Here is a 26502-nt window from a genome sequence, read left to right as displayed (position 1 = left end):
GTGGTCATTATCAGCACTGCAAATGGTCGTAACCAGATTTTGAATCAGAGTTACACTGGCCACCTACTTTAACTGAGCCAGGCTATCTGATCAAACATATAACACATAGACTAAAACGCAAAAAAATCAGCGAAGTCATAAAATAGGGAGCGAGGGGCAACTGCACCTTCACACACCAAGGACTATGCTTTGTTACAATAATTATTCTATGTTTCCCATGTTATCAGCTATTGTAATAGAGCTTCTCGTAATTGTAACAAATATGTTTTGAGTTAAAAAATGCAGTAAGTACTACATAGCCTTACAAATGTACTAATCATTATATGGAGCCAAAAGCGCTATCTGTCGCCGGTTTACCACACCTTTATAAGAAGTAGATAAAAGAGAAGATGTTCCTAATTATTTTATCCACAAAATTTATGCAAAATAAAGTAAGATGCAAAAATTCATAGAATATTATCTCCCTGATAAATGTAAGACACGGCATAAACAATTTCAGTGACAATGCCATGTCCTGCTATAAGAATATTTTAAAACATTTACAAAGAAACAAATTACAGAGGACAAATTTTTAATGATACATACGCTCAGCAATTCTTAAGTAGAAGCAAACAACGTTAAAAGAAAGTAAAAAAAAAAAAAAAAAAAACAGACAGACAACAGCTACCTCAGATTTCACTTTCAAAAACATTTTACATCTTTGGCTTCTTCACTATTTTCTGCTTAACGATTTTTTATAGAGATATGATAAAATTTAATTCAAGATTCTCTTTTTTTTCCATGTTTATTACTGCATTATATACTGCATATGTATGAGATTTAATGAACTCCATTGGTTTTGCATCATGAGCTTGATATAGACTCATTCTACTCTCTACTCAGAGCACTCTTTTCTACACACTTACTTGAGATACAGGAACACATTAGTTCATTTTACATTAATTCCTCAGTGAAAATTGTTTCAGTTCATGAATATTTCGGATGATGAACTATTTTCAGGAATGAATTGAGTTCATGAACAAAGGTTTCACTATATGTATTATAATAGAATTTGTGCATTATTTATTTTCAGCATTTTGGATATACATTTGTGATAGTGAAGCGCAGAAATGAGTAACAAGAACATGAAGTAAAACAGAATTTTTAAAGTGAAATCTAAATTCAAATGCACTCATAAACATCTATGAGCTTCAGTAGAAGAATACAGATTTAATTTGAAAGCTATGGAATTAACAACCATTAATGATTTCAAAAAATATCTCAACTCCTAAAACATGAAAACTGTTCTTTCTTATATAATAACAGTCTGCAATATAGTGAATGTTTATAATTCTACCTCTAAAAACTTATAAAATATTAAGAAGCTTATTAAAAAAGTTTGAAACATTACCTGTGGTATTCCTTGAGCAGACATTACAGCTTGATTATAAAAAATCCTACCAAAATGTGTTATATCCGGAAAGACATCAGCTTGACGAGGTAAATTTGCACCTCCTGAATCAACTTCATATGAAAATTAAAAGTAATAATCAGAATACAAAGAAGATTTGTTTAAGTCAAATGTCAAACATTTATTTTGAAATTAACAATGATCTTTAGCTAATAAATTAATTATAAGGTTATAGTAGACTTTAAGGTACCCCTTGTATTATGGCGAAGTTGTTGTTTCATTTATCACCAAGTTGTTGTTTCATTTATTGCCAAGTTGTTCTTTCATTTATGGTAGCCTGAGTAGTTGAATGTTATGGAAACCCTATTGTGACATAATCAGGTGCATGATTCTGGGAAATTTTGAATCATGAGATGTTTTGTAAGAGCTTTGGTGGTATGTGTTGGTTTTATTGTTTAGACGGTAGAATGGCTGACTGTAGTACGATTAATTTGACGTTTCTGTACAATTTGGAACGAAAGGTAAAAAGAGCGTTAATTGACTAGTGTGTAAATGAAGGTTTACTTAGTAGCCATTATAAGTGTCCTGTATGTAGGAAGGATATGTAACTAGTCGAACGTAAAAACCATTTAGATGGATTTTAATGGGTTTGTAGGAAGAAAGGTTCAGATGTGGCAATGCCTATATATGGATTCCAGTTCAGATAATTTTAGGAAGTTTTTGGATGCTGTTAAGGAATTTTGTATGCCACAGACTAAAGACGAAGGAACTTCTAAATAGGAGTAAGTGGATATTTGCGTAAATGTATAACATGTTTTTCTTTTTTTATGTTATTTTATTGTTTGGTTTAAAATGTAGTTTATTGAGATTATGTATAAGGGGCAAGAAAGTGCACAATGCCATTTTTGTGCAATTCGGGGATTTTTTTTAAAGTGAAAATAGGTCAATGTGTACATGGATACCGAATTTGTGCAATTCCTTGTCTTTTTATTTGGGCTTTGTGTAGCATCGATTTTTGGCACAAAAATTGCCGTTATGCAAGCCAAAATAATAAGTCAAAGAATTACACAAACTCGGTATCCATGTACTGCCAAAAATCACCAAGTTTCGTCGAGGGGTACCCTAAAATATACTTTTATCAATTATAATTTAAAATAATCACCTTAATACAAAGAAGATTAATTAAAATTAAATACCAAACATCCAAACATTTATTTTAAAATTAACTAAAATTTTTATCAGATAAGATCCTGGAAGAATTTCAGCTATTAATTTTGAGAAATTTCATGCCAAATAAATCGATAACTTGTATTATGTATGTTTAGGAATATAAAATTGCATTTTCTTATTTATATTTATTTCCTTCTAACTTATTTTGCAAAATTTGGATGAAATATTACATAGAAGAACAAATATTCTGTTCAGTAGAGTAAAAAATATGGCAACTATTAATTTATTACCATTTAATTCAACATATATAATTTTTAATCCTTTAAGCTCAGTACTTTTTATTGTTAGTATCCTACATCTGACTTAAGAAATATGTTCAAATTATATCATATGAAAACATAACTAATATCTTAAAAAGTAAAGTACCATTTATATACCATTCAAAGCATAAATTTACAGCACTGTATCTATTTAATTCAGTATTTTTGGTACTTGTGCATTATCTCATCGACCGTAAAACTGTTCCCAAGTAGCATTATTTAGCACAAATTATGGATAAGTATGAAATGGCAACACAATGATAACATCTACATTTTTGTTTCATGTAGCCCAACTGAGTCACAATAAACCTCATTTTGTTTTTATGAACAAAGATATATATTAATATTTTTTCTTGCATGAAAAAAGAAGGGATTAAAATTTTGGGATTTGCCTTTTACAAAATACTAAACAGTAGTAGATCATTTTCAAAGTTATGATATTCTACCTAACTTAAAAAAGTGCATATTAATGGACACGATATGGTCAGCTGAATACGGCTGATGAAACAGTAACAGCCAGGAACAATTATTATTTTTACTTCCTTGTACGAAGTAAAGTAAGTTTTATAATCATGAAAAATTCCAGTTTAAAATATCCATTTTCACCGCTATCTAATGCAATTTAACAATGTTTTTGCATGACATCTCTATGTCATCAATGAATTAAAAATTAATTCACCAAATGAATTATAAAACTGATTTAAAACGGATTCAGAAGAGATTTTTCCATGGTGTCTGTACGTACTTAATTACGTGCGTACATATGTATGTATTTATCTCGCATAACTCAAAAACTAGTAGCCTCAGAACATTGAAATTTTGTATATAGGACTGCTATAATATGTAGTTGTGGAACTCCATTTTTGGTGGTAATTGGCTGCACCAAAGTACATAAATAAATATATATACAAACTAATAATTCATAATAATTTATAAAAAGAAAACTTTCCATATACCATCCCCAAAGAATAGAAATTCAATTTAAAACTGTGAACTAAGATAACAAAAACATTTTTTAGTCAGTATCTTAATTAGTATTTGAAATTAGAATTTTCTAGACCTCCTTTGCTTTAAAAACATAAAAATTTGCAAAGAAAATTTTTAATTGCAAAAATACCAAAATCAAAAGTAAAGTATAGAAAAAGTAGCCACTGTCATTGATCACAGATTAACCCTCTGGCTGCTCATCCTGCAATTTCCACAGGACACTCAAATGTAGCAAAATCTGCTCATCCAGCAATTTCCGCGGGCATGTGTTTTTCCTTCTTTATTGAATAGCACATCCCTTTTCTTCCCAGTTTAACCACTGAAATAAATTATATAGAGTATTGGACGTTTATTTTACGTTTTGGCCAACAAATATCGTTAGTTGTCCACTAAACTGCGGCATTTGAAGACACGCAGTATTACCGCTTAAACTCCACTTTTTGCACTTTTTTCTTACAGAAATGACTGCTAGAAAATATTCAGCGATTATCTTGATTATTTAATTACATTATTGAATTATTAATAATTAGATTGATTATTAGTTAGATTTATTGAATCTGGTGCAAAGACTGTGAAGTTGGACTTTGCCTTGAATCCTGTTTTGAACTCTATCATACTAAACTGCATTTCTAAGATATTTTTTCCTCAGTGCTTTATATTTTCTTAAATTTTATATATTTTACTTTTTTTATATTATGCAATAAATAGAAAACTGTAATTCAACTGAAATTTATGTAAAAAAAATTTTTTTGGTGATAACATCTGAAATTAGTTTCTCTGACAACTTAGTTTCTCATGATAAAAATCTATATAAGAAAATATTTTCTAGAAAGGAAAAATGCATTTTTCAATTCTCCAATATATATAGATTTAAAATATGAAAAAAAAATTAAAAAATTTTTGAAGTGATTTTGGTTTACAAATTGAGCAGTCAGAGGGGTTAATCGACTTATTAAGGGGAATAAAGTAATCAGAGGTTATTTAAGTTATCAGAGGGTTAATCGACTTATTAAGGGGAATAAACTAATCAGCCAGAGCCAGATTTAGACTTGATAAGGCCCTAAGCTATTTAAGATATGGGGGCCCTTTATAGATCTGTTATACTATATTTATACAATATTTTAATTTTGGGGGGCTCCCAAGAAGGTGGGGGGCATAAAGTTATAGCTTATGTAGCTTATACGTAAATCCTGAACTGCAATCTACCTACCATCAATTAACAATAACTAAATTAAGAGAGAGCGTTTCGTCTTATTTTAAAGTAAGCATCAAATTTTTTGCTACATCCAAATCTTACGTCACAAAATATTACTCAATCAAAATAAAGACATTATTTAATTTAAGCCAAAAGAATCCTGTTAAACAAAAAATAAATAGCAAATAACCTTTAAAATTAAAGTTGTTCACTAAGAATACAACTAAACGAGATGCTCACCTTAGAAGATACATCCCCGGCACTCATTTTCAAACTCAAATACAAGAGTAAAAACAAAAGTATACATTTTGAACATTAAAAAGTAATTCAAATCTTAACAAGATTAAAATAAACTCTCAATAATAATCCTAAGAAGATTATTATTAACAGCCTACTCTCTGTGTATTATCTCCAAGAAACTTACCAGTTTTCTCACCAATTTAAGGCTAAACTTTCTGAAATAGAGAACTACACTTTAACAACAACTCTTTTACATTCCATCACTTAATAACTTGCACTTCTTTCACTTACTCACTCCACTCACTTAATACTTACATTCCATTACTTAATACTTGCATTCCATCATTTAATATTTAATACTTAATACTTTTACATTCCATCACTTAAATTTACACTACATCACTTAAATTTTACATTCCATACTTAAACGTTTAATTACGTTTATCTAGGATATATGTATTTATTATGTTTATCTATGATCTAGGAACTCTTAATAATTCAAAATCTTAAGAAGATTAAACTAAAACTATTAATAAAGATTATTACTAACAATGTACTCTCTACATCTCCAAGAAACTTACCAGTTTTCTTGCCAATTTAAGGCTAAACTTTCTTAAATAGAGAAATACACTTTCCAACAATCCTTTTATATTTCTTTTACATACTTGCATTTCCAGCCATTTGGTTCAAAAATTTTGCAGGCAAGTTAGTTAATTTTAATTTCCTAGTTTGATATTTAAATTTCTAATTAACACCTAGTTTTAAACTTAAATTGTAAGGATTATATCATTTTGTCTTAAGATTTTGAATTACTTTTTAATGTTCTTGTGGTGATGGCGATAAGGAGCGCGCCTTGCACCCTCCGATAAGTGTGGCAACCCTAGAGGAGAAGTTTTTTTACGAGTAGCGAGCAGAGCGAAACAGGCAGGCTGTCGGGGAGTATGCGCGATGTTCCTAAATAAAGCTTAATTTTTATTGTGCACTATGTCTTGTTAATATTTATATTAATGCAGTAAGAACATAATCTGTGATATGGAATTCGAGGATTGGTGGTAAAACATAACAGGAAATCTCCATAATGGTAACCCGGACTGTGTTAAATCGTATGAACAGTTCTCAAGCACTTTCGGTTTTGACTACAAGCCATCACTCAAGATCTCCAAACCAGAAGTAATGGATTACATCGGTTTTCGTCCTCCGAATCACAGATGAGTAGTAATTATAGATCATTTTATAATTCTGTTTATAACTTATCATTTAATTTCATTTTCTATAGTTAAATTTTTGCTTTTATTTTGGCTTAAAAACCTTGCACAATGTCTGATGTTCATGCCGTCCAAATTCCGGTTTATAACCGATCAGACCCATCTTTATGGTTTATTATGTGTGAAAGTACCTTTGCTCTTGCACCCCCAAACCTATCACAGAATCCATTACTAAATATAATTATATAGTTTCTCATCTTCCTCCAGATATTGCATCAATAGTACGGGATTTACTTATGAAACCAGACCCTATTGATCCATATACAAAGCTCAAAACTGAGTTAATAAATCGTTCAGGAGAATCTTCTCAGCAAGAAATTCGCCAATTATTATCTGGAGAAGAATTAGGTTCTCGAAAACCTTCCGATTTGCTTAGAAATATGAAGCGTCGAGCAGAATCTTTAAATGTTCCTGATAACTTAATGTTAGAATTATTCCTTCAACGTTTGCCTTCGACTGTTCAGTCTATTTTGGCAGCGGTTTCCAATTTAACTGTAGATAAAGCTGCAGAAATTGCCGACAGAATTTTAGAAGTAAATCCAACCCCAGGGACTTGTGCCGTTTCTCGCACAGTCGATCAGTCTCTTGAGGATAAATTATTTAAACAAATAGAAAAATTAAACAAACGTATTGATCGCATTTCTCTTTCTCGTGGTCGCTCGCCAAATCGCGGAGATCGCAATAAGGAAAGAAGCAATTCCAAAAGGAGAGATTATTCTGTTTGCTGGTATCATAGACGTTTTGGGAAAAAGTGTATAGATGACAAATGTACAAAACCTTGTTCATGGCAGGGAAACGAAACCAGCAAAGAATAGAGGCGACTTATTCTTTGCCTCAAGTTTCACGTCACCTGTTCATTCGTGACCGTAGAACAAACCTTTCATTCTTGGTCGATACCGGCTCTGACGTGTCCTTACTTCCAGCAAATAATTCTCAAAAACAGAATTCGTCCCAACAAACACTTTTCGCTGCTAATTCTTCTACTATTCATGTTTATGGTCAAAAAACACTTTCTTTGGATTTCAAATTAAGACGACAGTTTACATGGACTTTTCTTATAGCAAATGTTAGTACACCCATTCTTGGAGCAGATTTTCTCCATTTCTTTGAATTAGTGCCTGATCTCAGAAACAAATGTCTCAAAGATTTAAAAACGCATTTTAAAACCGTCGGTTGCGTGAAAAATGCAAGCATTTATTCAGTAAAAACTGTATTTAGTGATACACCATATCACAAAATTTTAAAAGAATTTCCTTCAGTTACTAGATTACCAGATCCTAACCAACCTGTTAAACATAACACCGTTCATTATATCATAACTAAAGGTCCACCTGTGGTTGCAAAAACTTGTCGGTTGGCTCCAGATCGCTTTAAAATAGCAAAACAAGAATTTCAAACTATGATGCAATTGGGGCATTTGAGACCTTCGAGCAGCAATTATGCATCCCCACTTCACATGGTTCCAAAAAAGGGCAGTCTGGAATGGAGACCTGTAGGAGATTATCGAGCATTGAACGCTCAAACAATAAAAGACCCTATTCCATGCTTAGCCGATTTTACTGCTGCATTGCATGGTACTAAAATTTTTAGTCATGTCGACCTGATTAAGGCATACCATCAAATACCAATTAACCCAGCCGACATCCACAAAACCGCCATATGCACACCATTCGGTTTATTCGAAAGTACCCGTATGCAATTCGGCTTATGCAATGCATCCGCGACTTTTCAACGCTTTATAGATGAAGTCACGCGGGATTTAGAAGGTGTTTACGCTTTTGTCGATGACTTGCTCATAGCCTCTAAAGATTCTGAGGAACATTGCAGGCATTTGAAAGCTTTATTTTCCAAACTTCAGGAATATGGACTTTGCATAAATGTTTCAAAATGCACCTTTGGTCAAACGTTTATTGATTTCTTAGGTTTTCACCTTAGTGAAAACGGAATTGAACCTCTTCCTGACAAAGTCAAATGTATTTTAGATTTTCCTCAACCTACCACTCTCACTCAGCTTTGCCGATTTTTAGGCATGTTTAACTTTTACAGATGTTTCATACCTAAAGCAGCACATATTCTTTCTCCTTTAATAAAATTGTTAGAAGGCTATATTAATAAAAAGAAGTCTCGTTCTCGTGTTCAGGATTCATCCCCACAATTAAATTGGAACGAGAATGCTGAACAAGCCTTTATTGCTGCCAAAAATGCCATTGCTCAGGCTACCCTTTTGAGACACCCTATTCCCGGAGCCCAGCTAAGCATCTGGGTAGATGCCTCAGACGTCGCAATAGGCGGCACACTTATGCAGTTGTCTCAACAAACATGGGAACCTATAGCATTTTTCTCTATGAAACTCAATAAAAGTGAACAGAAATGGTCCGCGTACGATAGGGAATTATTTTCAATTTATTCTGCAATTAAGAAATTCCGACACATGTTAGAGGGCAGAAATTTTATAATTTATACGGATCAAAAACCGTAAATATACGCTTTTAAACAGAACCCTCATAAATGTTCACCTCGACAATTGCGCCATTTAGATTTTATTTCTCAGTACTCTACTGATATTAGGCATGTGCAAGGTTCAAAAAACGTCGTTGCTGACACTCTTTCAAGAATCGAAATTGATTCCATAACAAAATCTCCATTTTTGGATTTTAAAAAATTTTCAGAAGCTCAACGGCATGATCCGGAGGTACAAGACCTTCTCAAAAACAACACATCATCTTTGAAACTGGAATTTAAACCGTGCCAATATTCTGATGGTAATATTCTTTGTGACATATCAACAGACATTCCTCGTCCATTTGTTCCGAATTCCTTTCGCAGACTCATCTTTAATCATCTGCATAATCTGTCACATCCAGGAATTGCAGCTACTACGAAACTTATTTGTTTTCGTTATGTATGGCCGGATATGAAACATCATATCAAAAATTTGGTGAAATCCTGTGAATCTTGCCAAAAATCGAAAATTACTAGGCATACTAAAGCACCACTGGGCACATTCTCTCTTCCTGATGCACGTTTTTCAGAAATCCATATGGATATCGTCGGACCGTTACCTCCATCAGAAGAGACGTGTACCTTTTGACTCTAATAGATAGATTCTCCAGATGGCCTGAAGCCATTCCCATCCCAGATATGAAAACGGAAACCATTTGCAGAGCCATCTTCAACTGTTGGATATCTCGTTTTGGCTGCCCATCGATCATAACAACAGACCAAGGTTCTCAAATGAGATCCGCACTTTTTGCAGAATTTACGCGCATTTTGGGTACAAACAGAATCACAACAACAGCCTATCATCCAATGTCCAACGGCATTGTTGAACGATTTTATCGACATTTAAAATCTTCTCTCAAGGCTCACGAGACCAATAACTGGACTGAAACACTACCAGTTGTTATGCTTGGTATTCGGACAGCCGTAAAGGAAGATCTACAATCATCTTGTGCTGAACTGGTGTACGGCACAACTCTCAAGCTGCCTAGTGATATGATAACGTCATCTAAGATATCTCCGTATGACACACAATTTATCACGAATCTTCGGCATAGAATGCAACAATTGAATCCAATAGCAACATCTGCACATTGCCAAGAAAAATGTTACGTAAGTGCTACCTTAAAATCGTGTACGCATGTATACTTACGTGTCGATCGAGTAAAGCCACCTCTGTGCCAACCATATACAGGTCCGCATAAAGTTCTTTCTAGAACGAACAAAACTTTCACAATTGATATTAATGGTCTAAAATCTACTGTGTCTATAGACCGTGTGAAACCAGCCTATTTGCTTTCGGACTCTAATTTGCCTGAACTGAAAACAAATAAAGACTTAAAGGCAGTTCAGCAGAATAAATCTGCAAACGAACTCTCTAATACACAAACTGTCACCAGATCGGGAAGACATGTTCACTTCCCTAAGAAACTTGCTTCTTACATAACAATTTAAAATATTTTTTTTAAATTCATATCTTAACATATTTCTTGTTATTTCATGTTTATTATATGTGTCAATACCTTGTTATATATTGAATTGCATTTTAATCTTTTCTAATTTTATATTCTAATTTTGTAATCATAAAAAAAAATACCCGACAGCACGGATACTCTGAGATAATTTCATAACCTATGTCGTTCCTTTGAATAGCCATTAAAGGAACTGGGGGGAAACTCTGTGGTGATGGTGATAAGGAGCACGCCTTGCGCCCTCCGATAAGTGTGGCAACCCTAGAGGAGAAGTTTTTTTACGAGTAGCGAGCAGAGCGAAACAGGCAGGCTGTCGGGGAGTATGCGCGATGTTCCTAAATAAAGCTTAATTTTTATTGTGCACTATGTCTTGTTAATATTTATATTAATGCAGTAAGAACATAATCTGTGATATGGAATTCGAGGATTGGTGGTAAAACATAACAGGAAATCTCCATATTCTAATACTTTTCTTTTTACTTTTGTATTAGAAATTGAAAATGAGAGTGTCGGGAATATATCTTCTAAAGTGAGCATCCCATTTAGTTGTATTCTTAGTGAGCAACTTTAATTTTAAAGATTATTTTCTATTTATTTTGTTTAACAGAATTCTTATGGCTTAAATGAACTAATGTTTTTATTTTGATTGAGTATTATTTTGTGACTTAAGATTTTGATATTGCAAAAAACTTGATGCTTACTTTGAAGTAAGACAAAACACTCTCTCTTAATTTAGTTATTGTTAATTGATGGTAGATTAGTTTATTCTCCTTGCTAAGTCGATTACTCTACAATCAATGACAAAGGCTACTTTTTCTATACTTAAAATTTTTACTTTTGATTTTGGTATTTTTGCAATTAAAAATTTTCTTTGCATATTTTTACGTTTTTAAAGCAAAGGAGGTCTAGAAAATACTAATTTCAAATACAAATTAAAATACTGACTAAAAAAAAAAGCTTTTTGTATTCCTAATTCAGGATTTTAAATTGAATTTCTGTTCCTTGCAAGATGGTATATGGAAAGTTTTCTTATAAATTATTATGAATTATCAGTTTATTATTTGGCAGCTTTAGCACAAGTCATAGGCTTTTTAATTTACTTTTAATTACGTTTATCTAGGATTTATGTAGGGCCAATGTTGAACACCAGATGGTGGACAGATTGCTCATTGTATAATTCTTTTAATGTTTTTTGCTTGTCAGTTGGCAGTGAAATGAGTTAGATTCTAGACACAGTGAAAGAATGACAACGATAAAGACGTAAATAAAAGTGTATCACAAAAGTTAATTCAGTTTATGTTAACTTATTTGTAAAAATGTAAATATACTTTAAATGTAATTAAATATGCTGTTATATAAACCTCCCAATGCTCAGTGAGCTAACTTTTTTTTTTTTTTTTTTTTTAATTTTTATATGTTGGTAAATTACGCATTTTTTCCTTTAAAAATGATTGAATTATGTTTTCTTATCTTCCGGTTAAGTTTTTATGCCTTTAGTTAATCTGCAGGCAATAATTGTAGAATTATCAACAATTTTTGTTTACCATATTTATTTACATTTGAAACTTAGCAGAATAGTGAATTAAATCAGCTTCTGCACCTTCACAGTCTTTTTGCCAAATGGAACCAAAATTAAACTCATTTTTGTGCACCGAAAAGTCTGCTTTGTTGCCTGCTGGCCGAATTGCTTGTTTTTGCATAGAAACTCCAATTTTAGCTGTAAAAATGGTTTTTTAATTATTTTAACTGTACTTGGTGTTTTATTTTTTCCCCTTTATTTTTCAATTTTTATGAAGATATTTTATGTATTTTTGCTTTGCCGTGAACTGAGAATTATTTGAATGAGAAATATACCTCTAATGAAATCTGAAGAAATAAGTTTAAATGAATTGCAGCAAAAGTGTATATAGTTCAATATTCTGTACAAGAAAGTCATGTGGTGTACACATCATAATTTTTTGTTTTTAGAGAAAAGCTATAAATTAACTGTTAAAGCTGTAATTTTTCTTGTATTATAAAAAGATTAAATTTGGAACCTACCTTCAATAAAACATCAAGCAGTGGATTAATTTCAAAGTTATGGAATCCTACCACTTAACAGTTTCATTTTCCTCTCATATTGTGACCAAAAATAAGCATATTTTTTATAAACAATTTTGCATTCTAATTGATTATATGAATTTAAATCAGCAGTCAAAACTGTTACAAATATTGCATTTATTAATTCAAGATAATTTTTAATTATGCTGAAATTAAGGCATTTTTACTTAAAGCTGGCTTTTTTCTCACGAAACTGTACAACTGGAAAGAACATTTAACAGGCGACAAATGTGAAAGAAATTGTGGCGGTGGTGGAAGAGGATTACTAGTATCCATTTCTTAAGTTCCATGCCTAAATAAGATCATCTGAACTTTCCGTTTCCTCATCATTACTGCAGAATTCAGATAAAGAACTTTCAGGACTGCCCTAATCATTTATAGAAAATTCAGATTTGCTATCTGATCCAATATCAGAATTATATTTTGTTATGAGCTTTTCACTGTCACCCATCGTTCTTTTATTTCATGACAAAATTGGGAAGTAATACTATTCGCAAAGCCTAATACACTGAGCATGTGCAAACGAAATTGTTGAATTTCTCCCCCTAATGAAAAGTGGTAAAACCTATCCTTGAATTGATTTTACGATTCAATCTCTCCTGGATTACTAGAGACATCTATTAGAAACATTGCAAAACACAAAAATGAAGTGAGTCTGTTGTTTATTAAACAACTGATTGTTTATTAAATAAACAAATGTTAATTCCTTCAAAATTCTGTAGGAACACTGGCACAAATTTCCACCAACTTCCATGGTAGTCAGTTTTCACAGTTGATGGGATAATACATAAGCACCATATTTTCTTTCTCAGGAAAAATTTTTAACCTTCCCAGTTTTACATCCAAAACACACTGCAATGATTCCTATTATTCACAGCAATGTCTTAAATTTATTAGTTATATAGTCACTTTAACATTTAATTAATATGCAGTCATATCACATAATAAAGAGATAATAAGTAATTTCAAATTTTAAAGTAGTAAAACTTTTACCGCTAAAATTATTTCTTTCATGTAGATGACCAGATTTAAATATTGTCTGATTTTGAAGAGAAACAGAAATGACAAGCACCTTATTAAATCAAAATTTCTTTGAAAAAAAATTATACTGGCACAGTTTTCTTACCCAGATAAATACAAGGAAGTTTATTTTCTTGAGCAATTTCTTGGGCCCTTAAATGTTTTTTAACAGTCACAGGATAGTAAGTTCCTCCTTTTACAGTTGCATCATTGGCAATCACCATACATTTCACACTGAAATCAGATAGTAATTCTTTTAAACATAATACAATTTACACAAGAGAACTCAACCATATACTTAGAATCACTTCAAAAAAAAAAAAAAAAAAAAAAAGACTCAAACACAAAATATTAAGACAAAAATTATATAAAAAATTATGAAGATAATAGTCTTATCAAATATCATTATAAAGTAAATAAAAGACAACTGCATAATATACAATAACCTTTCATCTTATGTTCCACAGTCTTCACTCCCCTCCCCCTTTTTTTTTGGATAATCAATATCTTCTTTGCACTATGTCTCCGACATCTTCCTTTAATTTACTGATCTTTTCTTTTACTTCTTTTTTCATCTTCAAAATAATAGAGAAGTTGTTATTTTGGCATTTATGATTTCGCTCCTTCATCTTAGTATAATTCACAATAACTTAATTCTCAGTTAACAGTAACTATATCTATTACTATTACTTTTGCACATTCTTTCTAGTCATTTAGTGACAAGCACTAAAAAGATCTCATTCTAGTACCAGTTTTTGCATTTTAGTAGTTTACAGAAATCTAAATACACAAGCCAGATGAAAAAAAAAAAAAACTTTGAATCTCTCTCACGGGTTTTAACAATTTTTACAGGTAAAAATAATAAAATAACTAAAACCAGAAGACACTGTTTTATTCTGTTCAACAATGAATTATAAAGCCACTCATTCAACAAAGGCTAAAATTACTGAGTACATAAATTTCATAATACTTTAGTCTACAAGCTGCTGTAAAGAACGCTCCTGAACTCTACTAGAAAGACCTATGATGCTCTTGACTAGAGAGAACGTCGTTAGCAAACTCCTCACAGTACGAGTACTATAATTCATTTTAACACCTTATTTAAAGAACTGTGAATGGCAACGACTTAACTGAGAATTACGCATGCGTAAAGAGATGAGATTTCTGTGAGACGCCTGTCAGAGAAGAGTGTTGAAAAAGCTCCGCCAGCGAGCTGAGGTGTGGAGACTAAATTTGTCCAGTGATGACGAGTGCTATCTTCGTTAACGTCTCTGATCGTGTCACCAACTCGGATATGTACTCAAGTTTTTCTAAATGTATTAATTAAATGTTGTATCTGTGTTACGTTGTGTGAATAAAAGTGATGGATCACCACTACCAGTGTTGATACTGAAGCATCCACGACGTCACAGACAAAAGAAATAAAAAAATTGGAGGTTTCACCGAGATTTGTGTGACAAGAAACCAGGTATGTGTTCTCCACAATATTCATTTCCAGGCCTGAAGTGTATAATGTAGTTATTTATTACTTATTCGGGAAATCAATTCCCAAAGCAGAAGTAGCACATCAGTGCATACGAGTTTAAGCAATGTGTTTGGTTTATATATCTAACAAGATATTTTCCTTTTGTGGTACATTCGGGAAAACATTTTCCCATTAACACGTAGCACATCAGTGCATTTTATAGCACGTCAGTGCATAAGAGTTTTTGAAAACAATCAAAGTATTGCGTTTATATATCTAACGAGATATTTTTCTTTTGTATGATAATGGGAAAAATCCATTCCCGTAAATAAACAGCACATCAGTGTATTTATGTTTAATGTTTCGTTATAAACTGGTGCAATAGAATCTGAACTGTTTATTTTGTGTATATGTGAAAGCACATCAGTGCAATATTGCAATTTTCATTTCTAAGTCATTAGAAGAAAATTTATGTTAAATTCTTGTGTAAGAAATAAGTAGTTGAATATATTAAAAACTTGATACTTTGGTTTTCTCATGAAAGCACACCAGTGCTGTATTTTAATATGATGTGTTTTTTCTGATAAGTAGAATGTTAAATTTTTATCATTACATTTTACATTTTAAAGCTTTGAGCAGTAAAGAAATGTTCTAATAGTGTTCTGATTTAAACCTGCGCCTATCGAATTTATGTAGTAATTGCGTTGGCCATATGGTTGCCAGCGGAAGTAGCTGTCATGAAAACGAAGTTAATTAAAGGTGTTTATATTTATTGGCGACACTCTGGTTTTTTTTTCTGTCTGGCTGTACTAAATGAAAAGAATTTGTTATTTTTTTTATACGAAGTATTCAGTAAGGTTGTTTATTTGTTTTATGTTTGAATGGAAATAAATCCACAGTGATTAATGCTTTTATTAACCTTTTATTTTTATTTGCCTAATTTTGTAAATAAGAAGAAAGTGTTTTTTTATATCTCTGATATATTTTTATGTGTATTATTTGTGAATAACTATTTGAGTTCTTATTTGTTTTGAACAATTACTTTTGTGAAAATGGCATTTTTGGGAAAAGCTAAGAAAAGGGATCTATTCCTTGTCGCTTCAGAACTTGGGGAAATAGCTTTAGAAGATATGAAAGTGATAGATTTAAAATAATTAATAACGAATAGTAAAAATTATGAGGAAGAATTTGTTAAAAATTTGTTAGAAAGTATTATGACTGATAGGATAGAAAAGGAAACCTTAGAGAAACAAACAAGAGCGAAAGAATTACAGTTAGAACAGGAAGCTAGGGAGAGGGAATTTCAGATAATACAACAAAATAAAGAAATTGAAAAGCAACAGTTAGAACTAGAATGCCTTAAAGCAAAACAGAACACTGAATCTGCTAAACCTGGAGGTGAAACGGTATTTAATCAGAATTTTCAGAAACTTATGCCCAAGTTTAATTTAAAAACTGATGATATCAGTTTATTCTTAGAACTTTTTGAGAGGCAAGCTAAAGTTTTAAAATTGCCCACGGATCAATGGGTGTCATATCTCATTGGTGTCCTTCCGGTTGAGGTAAATAATATAATTGCTAGGGAACCTGAAGAACAGGCTAGAGATTACCAACATATTAAAGAATTACTACTTAAAAGATTTAAGTTAAGTGCCGAGAAGTTCCGGAAACTTTTTGTTAAGACTCAAAAAAAACTGGATTCTACGTGGTACGATTTTTATCACGAAATTAAAACATTTTTAGATGGGTGGCTCAAGGGATTAAAAATCGAAACATTTGAGCAACTCAAGGATTTAATGTTGGTAGATCAGATTAAAAGGTGCACGCCTAATGAGTTTAAGGAACATTTTATAGATGAATGGGCCATGATCACTTCACCAAGACAGTTGGTGGGTAAAATAGAGGAATTTGAAGATGCGAAAAAGACGATGGTTGGGAAAACGAAATTGGGTGAACTGAAAACGAAAATATCAGGTAGACAAATGGTTGTTTTTCAGTCCACTGGTAACGTTTTCAAAAATAAAAAAAACTCTCAAGGCACACAATTTAAAAAAGATGATGGTGCACGCAATGTTGGGAAAAAGTCGGACTCGAATTTTGATAGGAGAAAAAGACTCCAGTGCTATGAATGTGGATCTTTTGATCATTTACGTCCTCAGTGCCCTAATTTTAAAACTAAAAAGGCAGATTTGTATCAAGTAAGCGGGAGATCAGAAAAGAATCTGTTAGATCCCTATACGTTAAATGTAAGAGTAAATGGTTTTGAAGTACCTATTCTAAGAGATACAGGAGCAACGGTAGATATTATTTGTCAGAAATATGTAGACAGAGATAGAATGAAGGGAGAACATGTATGGGTTCGACATTTGTTGGATGATCATATGACTTGTTTACCTGTTGCTGAAGTAGATATTGAATGCGATTTGGGTACAGTAACCACCAAAGCAGCTGTTATAGGAGACCACTTAGACCAAGGGCGATATATATTAGGCAACAAGACAGCGGCTCTTCTCAGAGGAACTGAGAAAAATTATTCGTTGTATGTCGGTGATGTTAATGTGGTCGTTACTCGATCTCAAGCACGACAATTTAAGGAAGCGGAAAATTTATGTGAGACGAATCAAAATTCTGAGCAGAATGAGTTAGAATTGGAAGAGGAGGACGATGCTCATGAGAGGTCAGAAAACGGAGAGATATTGCCTCCTGTCGACCTTTGTGTCCCCACAAGTCCTGCAATTCAAATTGACTCAAGTACTTTCATTGATGAACAACAAAAAAGTAAAGAACTTGCCCCTTTATTAGAACTAGTAAAAAGCGGAAGTAAAACAAGTTATGGGATTAAAAATGGGGTTTTAGTAAAAAAGAAGGTAAATAAGTTAGGAGGAAAAGAACATTTAATTGTTGTTCCAGAAAACCTCAGAGAGCAAATTAAAGCAATTAGTCATGAAGGAACTTCAGGTCACTTAGGAGTTCTGAAAACAAAAGACCGGTTACTAAGACATTTTTTCTGGCCAAATTGTTATAAAGACATTGAGGAATTCGTTAAAACATGCGACTCCTGTCAATGTGTGGGAAAAACAAATGACAAAAGGCACCGTTGGTAATAGTAACCGTTGGTAATCCTGTGATATCGGAAGTCTTTAGTAAGGTTAATGTAGATGCTTGCGGGCCTATGCCTACATCTACTGAAGGTAATAAATATCTTATTACAGTTATATGCTTAGCATCTAAATATCCTGACGCCGTCCCGGTACTGGATATAACGTCGAAATCTGTTGTAAGTGCACTCTTGCAGGTATTTAGTCGGATGGGTTTTCCAAGGGAGGTTCAAACTGATCAAGGAAAATCGTTCATGAGTCGCTTAACCGTTGAATTTTTGAAGAGGTTTGGTATAAAAATTTCCAGAAGTTCAGTTTACCACCCCCAGATCAATCCTGTAGAACGGTTCCATAGGTCAATAAAAAGGGTCTTAAAGGTATTATGTATTAAAGCTGCCCCAAATTGGGAAGTACAATTACCTGCTGCTCTCTTTGCCCTGCGAACAGTAACGCATGATAGTACAGGATTTAGTCCAGCTGAATTAGTGTACGGGACCAACCTCAGAACACCTGTCGCATTATTGTATGAGAAATGGTTAGATCCTCAGGAAAAAGAAGATACCGTAATAGAATATGTTTTCGAATTAATCAATAGGTTAAAGAAAAGTAGAGAATTAGCTACAGAGAAAATGGAAGAGGTGAGAGACAAAAGGAAGAAATGGTATGACAAAAATGCCGTGAAAAGGGAATTCCAGCAAGGAGATTCTGTATTAGTATTAGCAGTGAATCAACCCCATAAACTCGCTCCTCAATGGAAAGGGCCGGGAAAAATAGAGAAAAGATTATCAGCAACAAACTATGTGGTTAGTTTTGAAGGGAATCAGGAAGGGAATAAAGTGTATCACATCAATATGTTAAAACCTTATCATAAGAGACCTGAACTTTTGAATATGGTGCTCCTTGACAATGAGGAGATAGTTGAACCCTCGGAATTAGAGGAGGATTTTCCTTATATGTTAACCGACTCCAATGTGTTTGATTTTAATGAAATAATAGCAAAAGATAATCTTAAAGACTTAGTGATGAACAAATCCTGCAGTTGGGAAAGTTGTTGGTAAAGTTTTCTGCTATATTTTCGAATATTCCAGGGAAAACAAATTTAATCGAACATGATATCGAACTAATCGATGACAAACGCGTACAGCATAAGCCTTATAGAATGACAAATCGACAGAACGAAATTCTTAAAGTCGAGATTGAAAAAATGTTAAAATACAAGATTATTGAACCAGGACCCTCTGAGTATACTTCACCCATTATCCTTGTTGAAGCACCAGGTAGGGATCCTAGGCCGTGTATTGATTACAGAAAGTTAAACGAAATAACGCGTACTGAGTTCTACCCAATCCCCAATATAGAGCAACGTGTTGAAACTGTTGCAGCAGCCAAATTTATCACCTTGATAGACTTAACTAAAGGTTATTGGCAAATTCCGCTGACCCCTAGGGCTCAGAAAATCGCTGCATTTGCTACAAATTTTGGCGTATATAGGCCATTGCGAATGCCATTTGGGCTTAAAAATGCTCCTTATTATTTTAGTAACATGATGAGCGAAATATTGTGCGGATGTGAGAAATATGCGACCCCTTACTTAGATGATATTGCTATTTTTTCTGAAACGTGGGAGGAACATTTACAACATTTACATGAAATTTTAGAAAGAATAAGAAAAGCCAATTTAACTATTAAACCCTCTAAGTGCAAGTTTGCACAAGAAGAAGTGCAATATCTCGGTCACATAGTAGGTCGAGGAAAACGTTCTCCAGCAGAACTAAAAATCGAAGCGGTTCAAAATTTTCCTGTTCCCACAACTAAAACTGAGATTAGAGCTTTCTTAGGGTTAGCTGGATACTACAGACAATATATACCCATGTTTTCTGCTATAGCCGCACCTTTGACAGATTTGTTAAAAGGGAATAACAAAAAGGGTAAAATTGTTTGGAATGATGAATGTAATGAATCATTCAAATCGTTAAAAGAAAAGCTATCTAGTAGGCCTGTGCTACATGCACCCGATTTTTCTAAACCATTTATACTACAGACAGATGCATCAGATCAAGGATATGGTGTTGTTTTAGCCCAGAAGGATGATAAAGGAAAAGAACATCCCATATTGTATCTCAGTAAAAAATTTACTGATAGTGAGCGGAAGTATTCCTCCACTGAAAAAGAGTGTGCTGCAATTCTGTATGGAATAAAAAAATTGAAAGGGTATATAGATGGGCAGACTAAATTTTCAATTCAAACGGACCATAATCCCCTAGTATGGCTAAAAAATAATGCAGGTAGAAATGGTCGATTATTACGCTGGGCCTTAGCTTTGCAATCTTATAATTTTACGATACATCATAAAAAGGGAAGTGACAACTTAAATGTAGACTGCTTAAGTAGAAACTCTGTACATGCCAGTTAAATAGACTAGTTATCATTTCTTTTAAATTGTCTTGTTATTTGATTATGTATATTGTATTTTTTTTTAAATTCATACTATATAGTAAATTGTTAGCTTTATTTTTACAGAGAAAACTTTTTATTTTGGTTTTTCATATATTGTATGTGTATTTTTATTGTGTTCTTTTTATGATGGCCTGGTTATGAGAGTGGAGAACCTTTGTAACAGTGTGGTTTAGAATTAACTGGTAAAATGTTGAACAATCTGTATTGAAACCAGAAACTGTGAACTGTGAAGGTTTACTTCTCCTGTGTCCGGAGAAACAAAAACTGGAGGCGGAAGGTGTTTGTTTGTAGCGAACGCCTGCCTGAACTTCTATTTTATCCTGCAAAGTTTTGTTTCCTCTGTGTCCGAGGAAAACAAAATCTGGAGGCAGAAGGAGTTAGTCTGTAAAGAACGCTCCTGAACTCTACTAGAAAGACCTATAATGCTCTTGACTAGAGAGAACGTCGTTAGCAAACTCCTCACAGTACGAGTACTATAATTCATTTTAACACCTTATTTAAAGAACTGTGAATGGCAACGACTTAACTGAGAATTACGCATGCGTAAAGAGATGAGATTTCTGTGAGACGCCTGTCAAAGAAGAGTGTTGAAAAAGCTCCGCCAGCGAGCTGAGGTGTGGAGACTAAATTTGTCCAGTGATGACGAGTGCTATCTTCGTTAACGTCTCTGATCGTGTCACCAACTCGGATATGTACTCAAGTTTTTCTAAATGTATTAATTAAATGTTGTATCTGTGTTACGTTGTGTGAATAAAAGTGATGGATCACCACTACCAGTGTTGATACTGAAGCATCCACGACGTCACACTAGGCTATTAACTGACTCAAACATCTAACATCAGCATAATCTATATTCTCGACCAAAGGAAAGAGAATGGACTACCAGAACATTCTCATATCTTCTAGAAGTTTCCAAAATATTATCAAATTGGTGAGAAATAGCAGCCTGTCACCAACTTGATCACAAAATCTGTTACCAGAAACAGAGAGTGTTTTTCCCCCTTTTGGGGGGACAGATTGTGAACAGTTAACAGTGTAACACAGTCCATTAATCTATACAAGGCCAGATGTGGTGGTCTCTATATTATAGAGGCCCCTAATAGATGAGCCACCATCGCCTCCTATGAAGGCACAGAGAGTTACAACCATGCCTTCTCCGAGATTCGAACCCAGGCTCTTCAGTATCGCAGCCAGGCTCCCCTAACCACTATACTGTTGGGCGGCCCAGAACCAGAGAGTTCAACAGCATATATCTTCTGTTCTATTTCATCTATTTACATAGTTTCAATGTATGTTCACAAAAAGCTACAAAATAATCATGTGATTAAATATGTAAAAAGATATTAAATCCCTATGAATTAAAAAATAATGTAATATATAATTATTAAACATAAAATTATAATAAAATAAGGCAAAAATAAATAAAAACAAAGAGACAAAGTTACAAAATAGAAAAAAAAAAAACATACAACAAAACATAAGCAAATTATGCAACCATTTGCATAAAATTCATGTTGCCAAATTTATTCGCATATTCCACCTTCCATAATCCCCCCCCAGTTTTTGCAACATATGATTTAAAAACTTCTGATTTAGCATAGCAATGTAAAATGTATGTAAAAGTTGATGTATTAATGCAACCACCTTAGCAGAAGTTGCTAAATCTTCAAAATGTGCCAAATCTGGTACCCATGCCCATAACCATTCTTTGGCAACCATCCCCATAACAATCTTTCAGTCAAGCAATGCCACCATTTTCGTATGTGTTCTTTTTTGTTGTATTTCAAGTTCCAATGATTTTTTTATAAATAAACTGTGATATTTTTTTGCCTTAGCTTTAAAATAAGAGTTTGGGGAATTTACCAGCAATGGACGAAACTGTAGTAAAATTTCTGCAAGAATACAGAATTGTGCGGAAAATTTCCAAAGGGTACAAGGAGGATATGCATTTCTTCGATAACTGCTATTGCCGAAGATTGTGTGAAGCTGAGTCTTTACAATTCTTCGATGTTTTTAAAGAAAAACAGATTGCTATGTACTTTGAGAGAAGAATAGCACAAAAAATTAAAGAACAAATTGAAGAAGAATACAAAAGCTTTATTTTTTATGTATGACATAATTATTTACTAACTCAAATTTGTATTTTAAATTGCCACAGAATGTTTTCTTTTCACATATTGATAATGTTTATTGACTTACAATAAATATCGATACTTTAGGAATCTCTTAGAAACTGCACAAAAACCACCCAATAGGTAAACTTTACCTCTTCATCTGTAAAAAGGCATTAAATTTTGCCAAAGTGGTTGCATTAATACATAAGTACCCAAATAGAAAAGTATATTGTACACATAAAAAGAATATTATTGAAACTGATAAGCCATCTGAAATACATAATATTAGTATGCTTTTTAATGAGCTATGCTCATCATTTAAGCTATCTTTTCAAAAATAGTACACAACACTTATTTTCCCCTCACTGATTTTCAGCTTGTAAAATTAGCAGGAAAAGGGGAGGGGAATGCATGAGTAAATACGATACATAAAAAGATCTGCTGAAATTAATTTTGATATTATGCATTATCCCACCATAAAAGTTGGTAACACGGTAAAAACGTAAAAATCCTGCCAAAGTTGTGCTTATTCTTCTTCTTCTGTTGAATTCTGAACTGCGTAAATCTGTTGAATTCTGAACTGCACTTACCTGCAACTCTTGCAATAAAATATTTATCCTCCTCTCTGTAAAATCCATAAAATAGCCACTGATGTGGAAAATATTTGACCTGCTTTGTTTTTGAGGTACATAAAAAAGGTTTTCATCAATCTCTACTATTTGTTGGCCCATCACATTAGCTGGAAGCTCTAATTAAAATACTGTGGGTACAACAGGGTAATCATCCCACGGGTTCCTCCATATTTAATTGTTCTAATCAAACATGTGATCACAATCAGTCACATATGTGGCCTCGAACTGTGTCTGTAACCTTTCCAAATGACATTTTTGTCACAAATTTTCCCTTTGTTTGTTGTTTTTTTTTTTCCATAGTTCTAAAAGAAAGTGCAGATATATGAGTATATTGCAATATCACACTTATTCAAAATTGGTGCTAAATCATGCTACTTGGTGACAGCTTTACACTTGATGGAACAATATTTGAGTACCTTTAGTTTAAAAATGCAAATTTTTCATGCTCATCTCTTTAAATTTTTCTAGTATGAAAATTATTGCACATACAAATATGTAATAAAACTTCACTCATTTTAAGACCTAAAAAATAACTGTATATAGAATAAATTTTATTTTTTAATATAATTTGGCTTTAAAATTGTTTTAATCAAAGTTGTAAATTAATTCGTATTATAAACTACAATTCTCTCAGAAGGTAAAATAAAAATATAAATAAATCCATTACCCACGTATAATTCCAACACCAGTCACGATACCGGCAGCTGGAACTTCTTCTGAACCATAAAGATTATAGGCAGCTAATTGTCCTATTTCTAAAAAAGGAGATCTGAAAAATAAAGATCAGAAAATAATATAATAAAAACTTTTAAAAATTTCAAATTATTTGCATACTCTCACTCATAAGAAAAAAGCTTCAAAACAAAACAATTTATCATTCTTTGCTCATTAAATTATTATGAAATAGCATTTATACATCATTTAAAAACTGATAACTAAAAACTTTAATCTAGTCTGCTTGCAGAAGTTTTACAATTTATGATCATTTAAACTGCATTTATTCTATGCTAAACAGAAAGCTATTTTTCATATTTTGGTTTAACAAAAGTATTGTTCCAAAAATCACAGAGAACGTTACAAATACAAAAGTCACAATTTTTTTTAATAATGAAATCTATCAAATGTAAATTTAAATAAAATACATAAGCAATTATTTTCTCAAACAATCAAAAAAATTTATGCTATCACTTTCCAAATGCAAATGTGAGATTAAAAACAAATGTGGCATAATTCAAGACTGGTAAAAAAAAATTACGAATACTTTTCAAAATTCTTTTGAGAGAAAGGTATAGATTATTGAACAGCGTAATAAAAGCTTAAATTTAAAGCATATGATTTCAATATTTTTCAAGTTCTGCTGAAATCTAATGGCAGACAATTAATGTTTGCACGTTTATAAAATATTTCCTTTAATTCATATATTCAGACACTTTGAAAGAAATCCATATTCAAGAATTTGTTAAAATATTTAAATATGACTTCATAAAAATTAACAAGAATTACATTAAACCTTCTATACCCAAGTAGAAAGAATTATTTGATACAAATTTTAAAAATCAAACTCACTAAAATATTTTTATATATGAAAAGTTTATATAAAAATTATACTGTTATGAATTCGAATGTATAAAGTGGCATTTAATCTTGAAAGGATGATTTTCAGTAAACCACATAGCCAGACAAGACGATAGGCATGTTCAACAGAAGACAGTTCTACAGACTGAAACAAGGTATGGAGAAGGCCACTGGCTAAAGCTCAGAAAATTAAATGATCATCCAAGGTTCAGTTTCAACCAAACGAAAAGATTGACTGCATGGGATTTTTGTGATTTTTCCCATATGTAATGTAAATGTAGAGTAATTTCACTTAAAAAGGCATTTTTTGCCTTAAGCTAGCAAAGGCAAATCTTTAAGTTTGATATGGAAAAAGTAATAATTCTCTATATACATTCATTTGTTAAGAACACGCTCAAATCACGTGAAGTAGTATATATTGAAATATCAAATAATTACAAATTACAAAAGTAAAAAATATTGGTACAGCTCCAGGGATTATAAAGTATTAATCACTATAAAACAGGTGTTAAAAAAATGGTTTCTTATAAAAAAACAGTTATCTTTTCTGATTATCCACTTACCCCTCTCCAAAGTATTCACAAAGCAATGCATTATGTCAGCGAAACAGTTATGTGGACCCCCATGTATGGACATAGCCGCCGTGCACTCAGATTTCCACCTTTCAAATCCGACAATATTTTTCTAATTAGTACTTTTGCATTAAGTAATTTTTCCCCATAACAAATCATAATGGCCACATGATCAACAGCAATGAAAAAAGAAAAAAAATGCAGAGAAATTTCTTGAAAAGAGTCAGATTTGGTTAGGGATGTTTCTTGTTTTTTTAATGTTATCGATTCATAGCTCTTCTATGGAATTCTTGGTGCAACTACCAATAGCTGTTGCCTTTCGTGAAAAATTAGTCACCAAATTAGTCAGATAATCAAAAAGCACGAAAATAATTGTAGATAACATATTAAAAAACAGAAAACTGAAATTATAAAAGCAGAAAAATTAAATATTTATAATGTACAAAATAATATGCAGTCTATAACTGTGCTTGAAATAATATTCTAAAAATTACCCTAATTTTGAACTGAACTGAAAAGAATTCTGAATCATATTGCATTTGTTATTGTTAATATCAATTAATGATCTTTATGTAGCTGAATCTTAGTGAATTAAGTTTGAAAGTAGACAGCCATTGTAGACAGGCATAATTCATTAACCTCCATTACAAAGATTTCCATAACATATTGTTGTGAAATGCCCAGCTGTGCTGAGAATGCTTTCCCCCAAAGCAGTTTTATGGTTGCCAGGTTTGCCATAAAATTGCCCATTTGGCAACAAAATTGGCGACATGCCATACATAGGCCAACAACATTCTAGAACGTATTCTCAGGGATTTCCTCTGGAAAATTCTTGAAAGTAGGTTAAAGATATATATAACCTGCCCATCCTGGGAGAAAGTAGTATCTTGAGTAATGCAGTAGTAGCAACCTGAGTTCAGAGATTAGCTTG

The 26502-nt window shown here is 32.5% G+C and overlaps 1 protein-coding gene across 2 annotated transcripts in view; it reads right to left on the bottom strand.

Moving 5' to 3' along the window:
- Positions 1-26502, bottom strand: part of Mccc2 (methylcrotonyl-CoA carboxylase subunit 2) — a 100037-nt gene that overhangs the window by 58581 nt on the left and 14954 nt on the right. For both annotated transcript variants that reach the window (XM_035358029.2, XM_085827444.1), the window contains 3 exons: positions 24092-24193; positions 13765-13892; positions 1391-1503 (listed from right to left, as the gene is read on the bottom strand). In XM_035358029.2, the coding sequence (XP_035213920.2) occupies positions 1391-1503; positions 13765-13892; positions 24092-24193 (343 nt within the window). The remainder of the gene's footprint in view (positions 1-1390; positions 1504-13764; positions 13893-24091; positions 24194-26502) is intronic.

This window comes from Stegodyphus dumicola, chromosome 12 (assembly GCF_044657685.1).
Source record: "Stegodyphus dumicola isolate Sdum_Otavi_A_Nest chromosome 12, ASM4465768v1".
Classification (NCBI taxonomy): Eukaryota; Metazoa; Arthropoda; class Arachnida; order Araneae; family Eresidae; genus Stegodyphus; species Stegodyphus dumicola.
The sequence above is the reverse complement of the archived record's forward strand: the minus strand, read 5'-3'. Positions and strand labels throughout refer to the sequence as shown.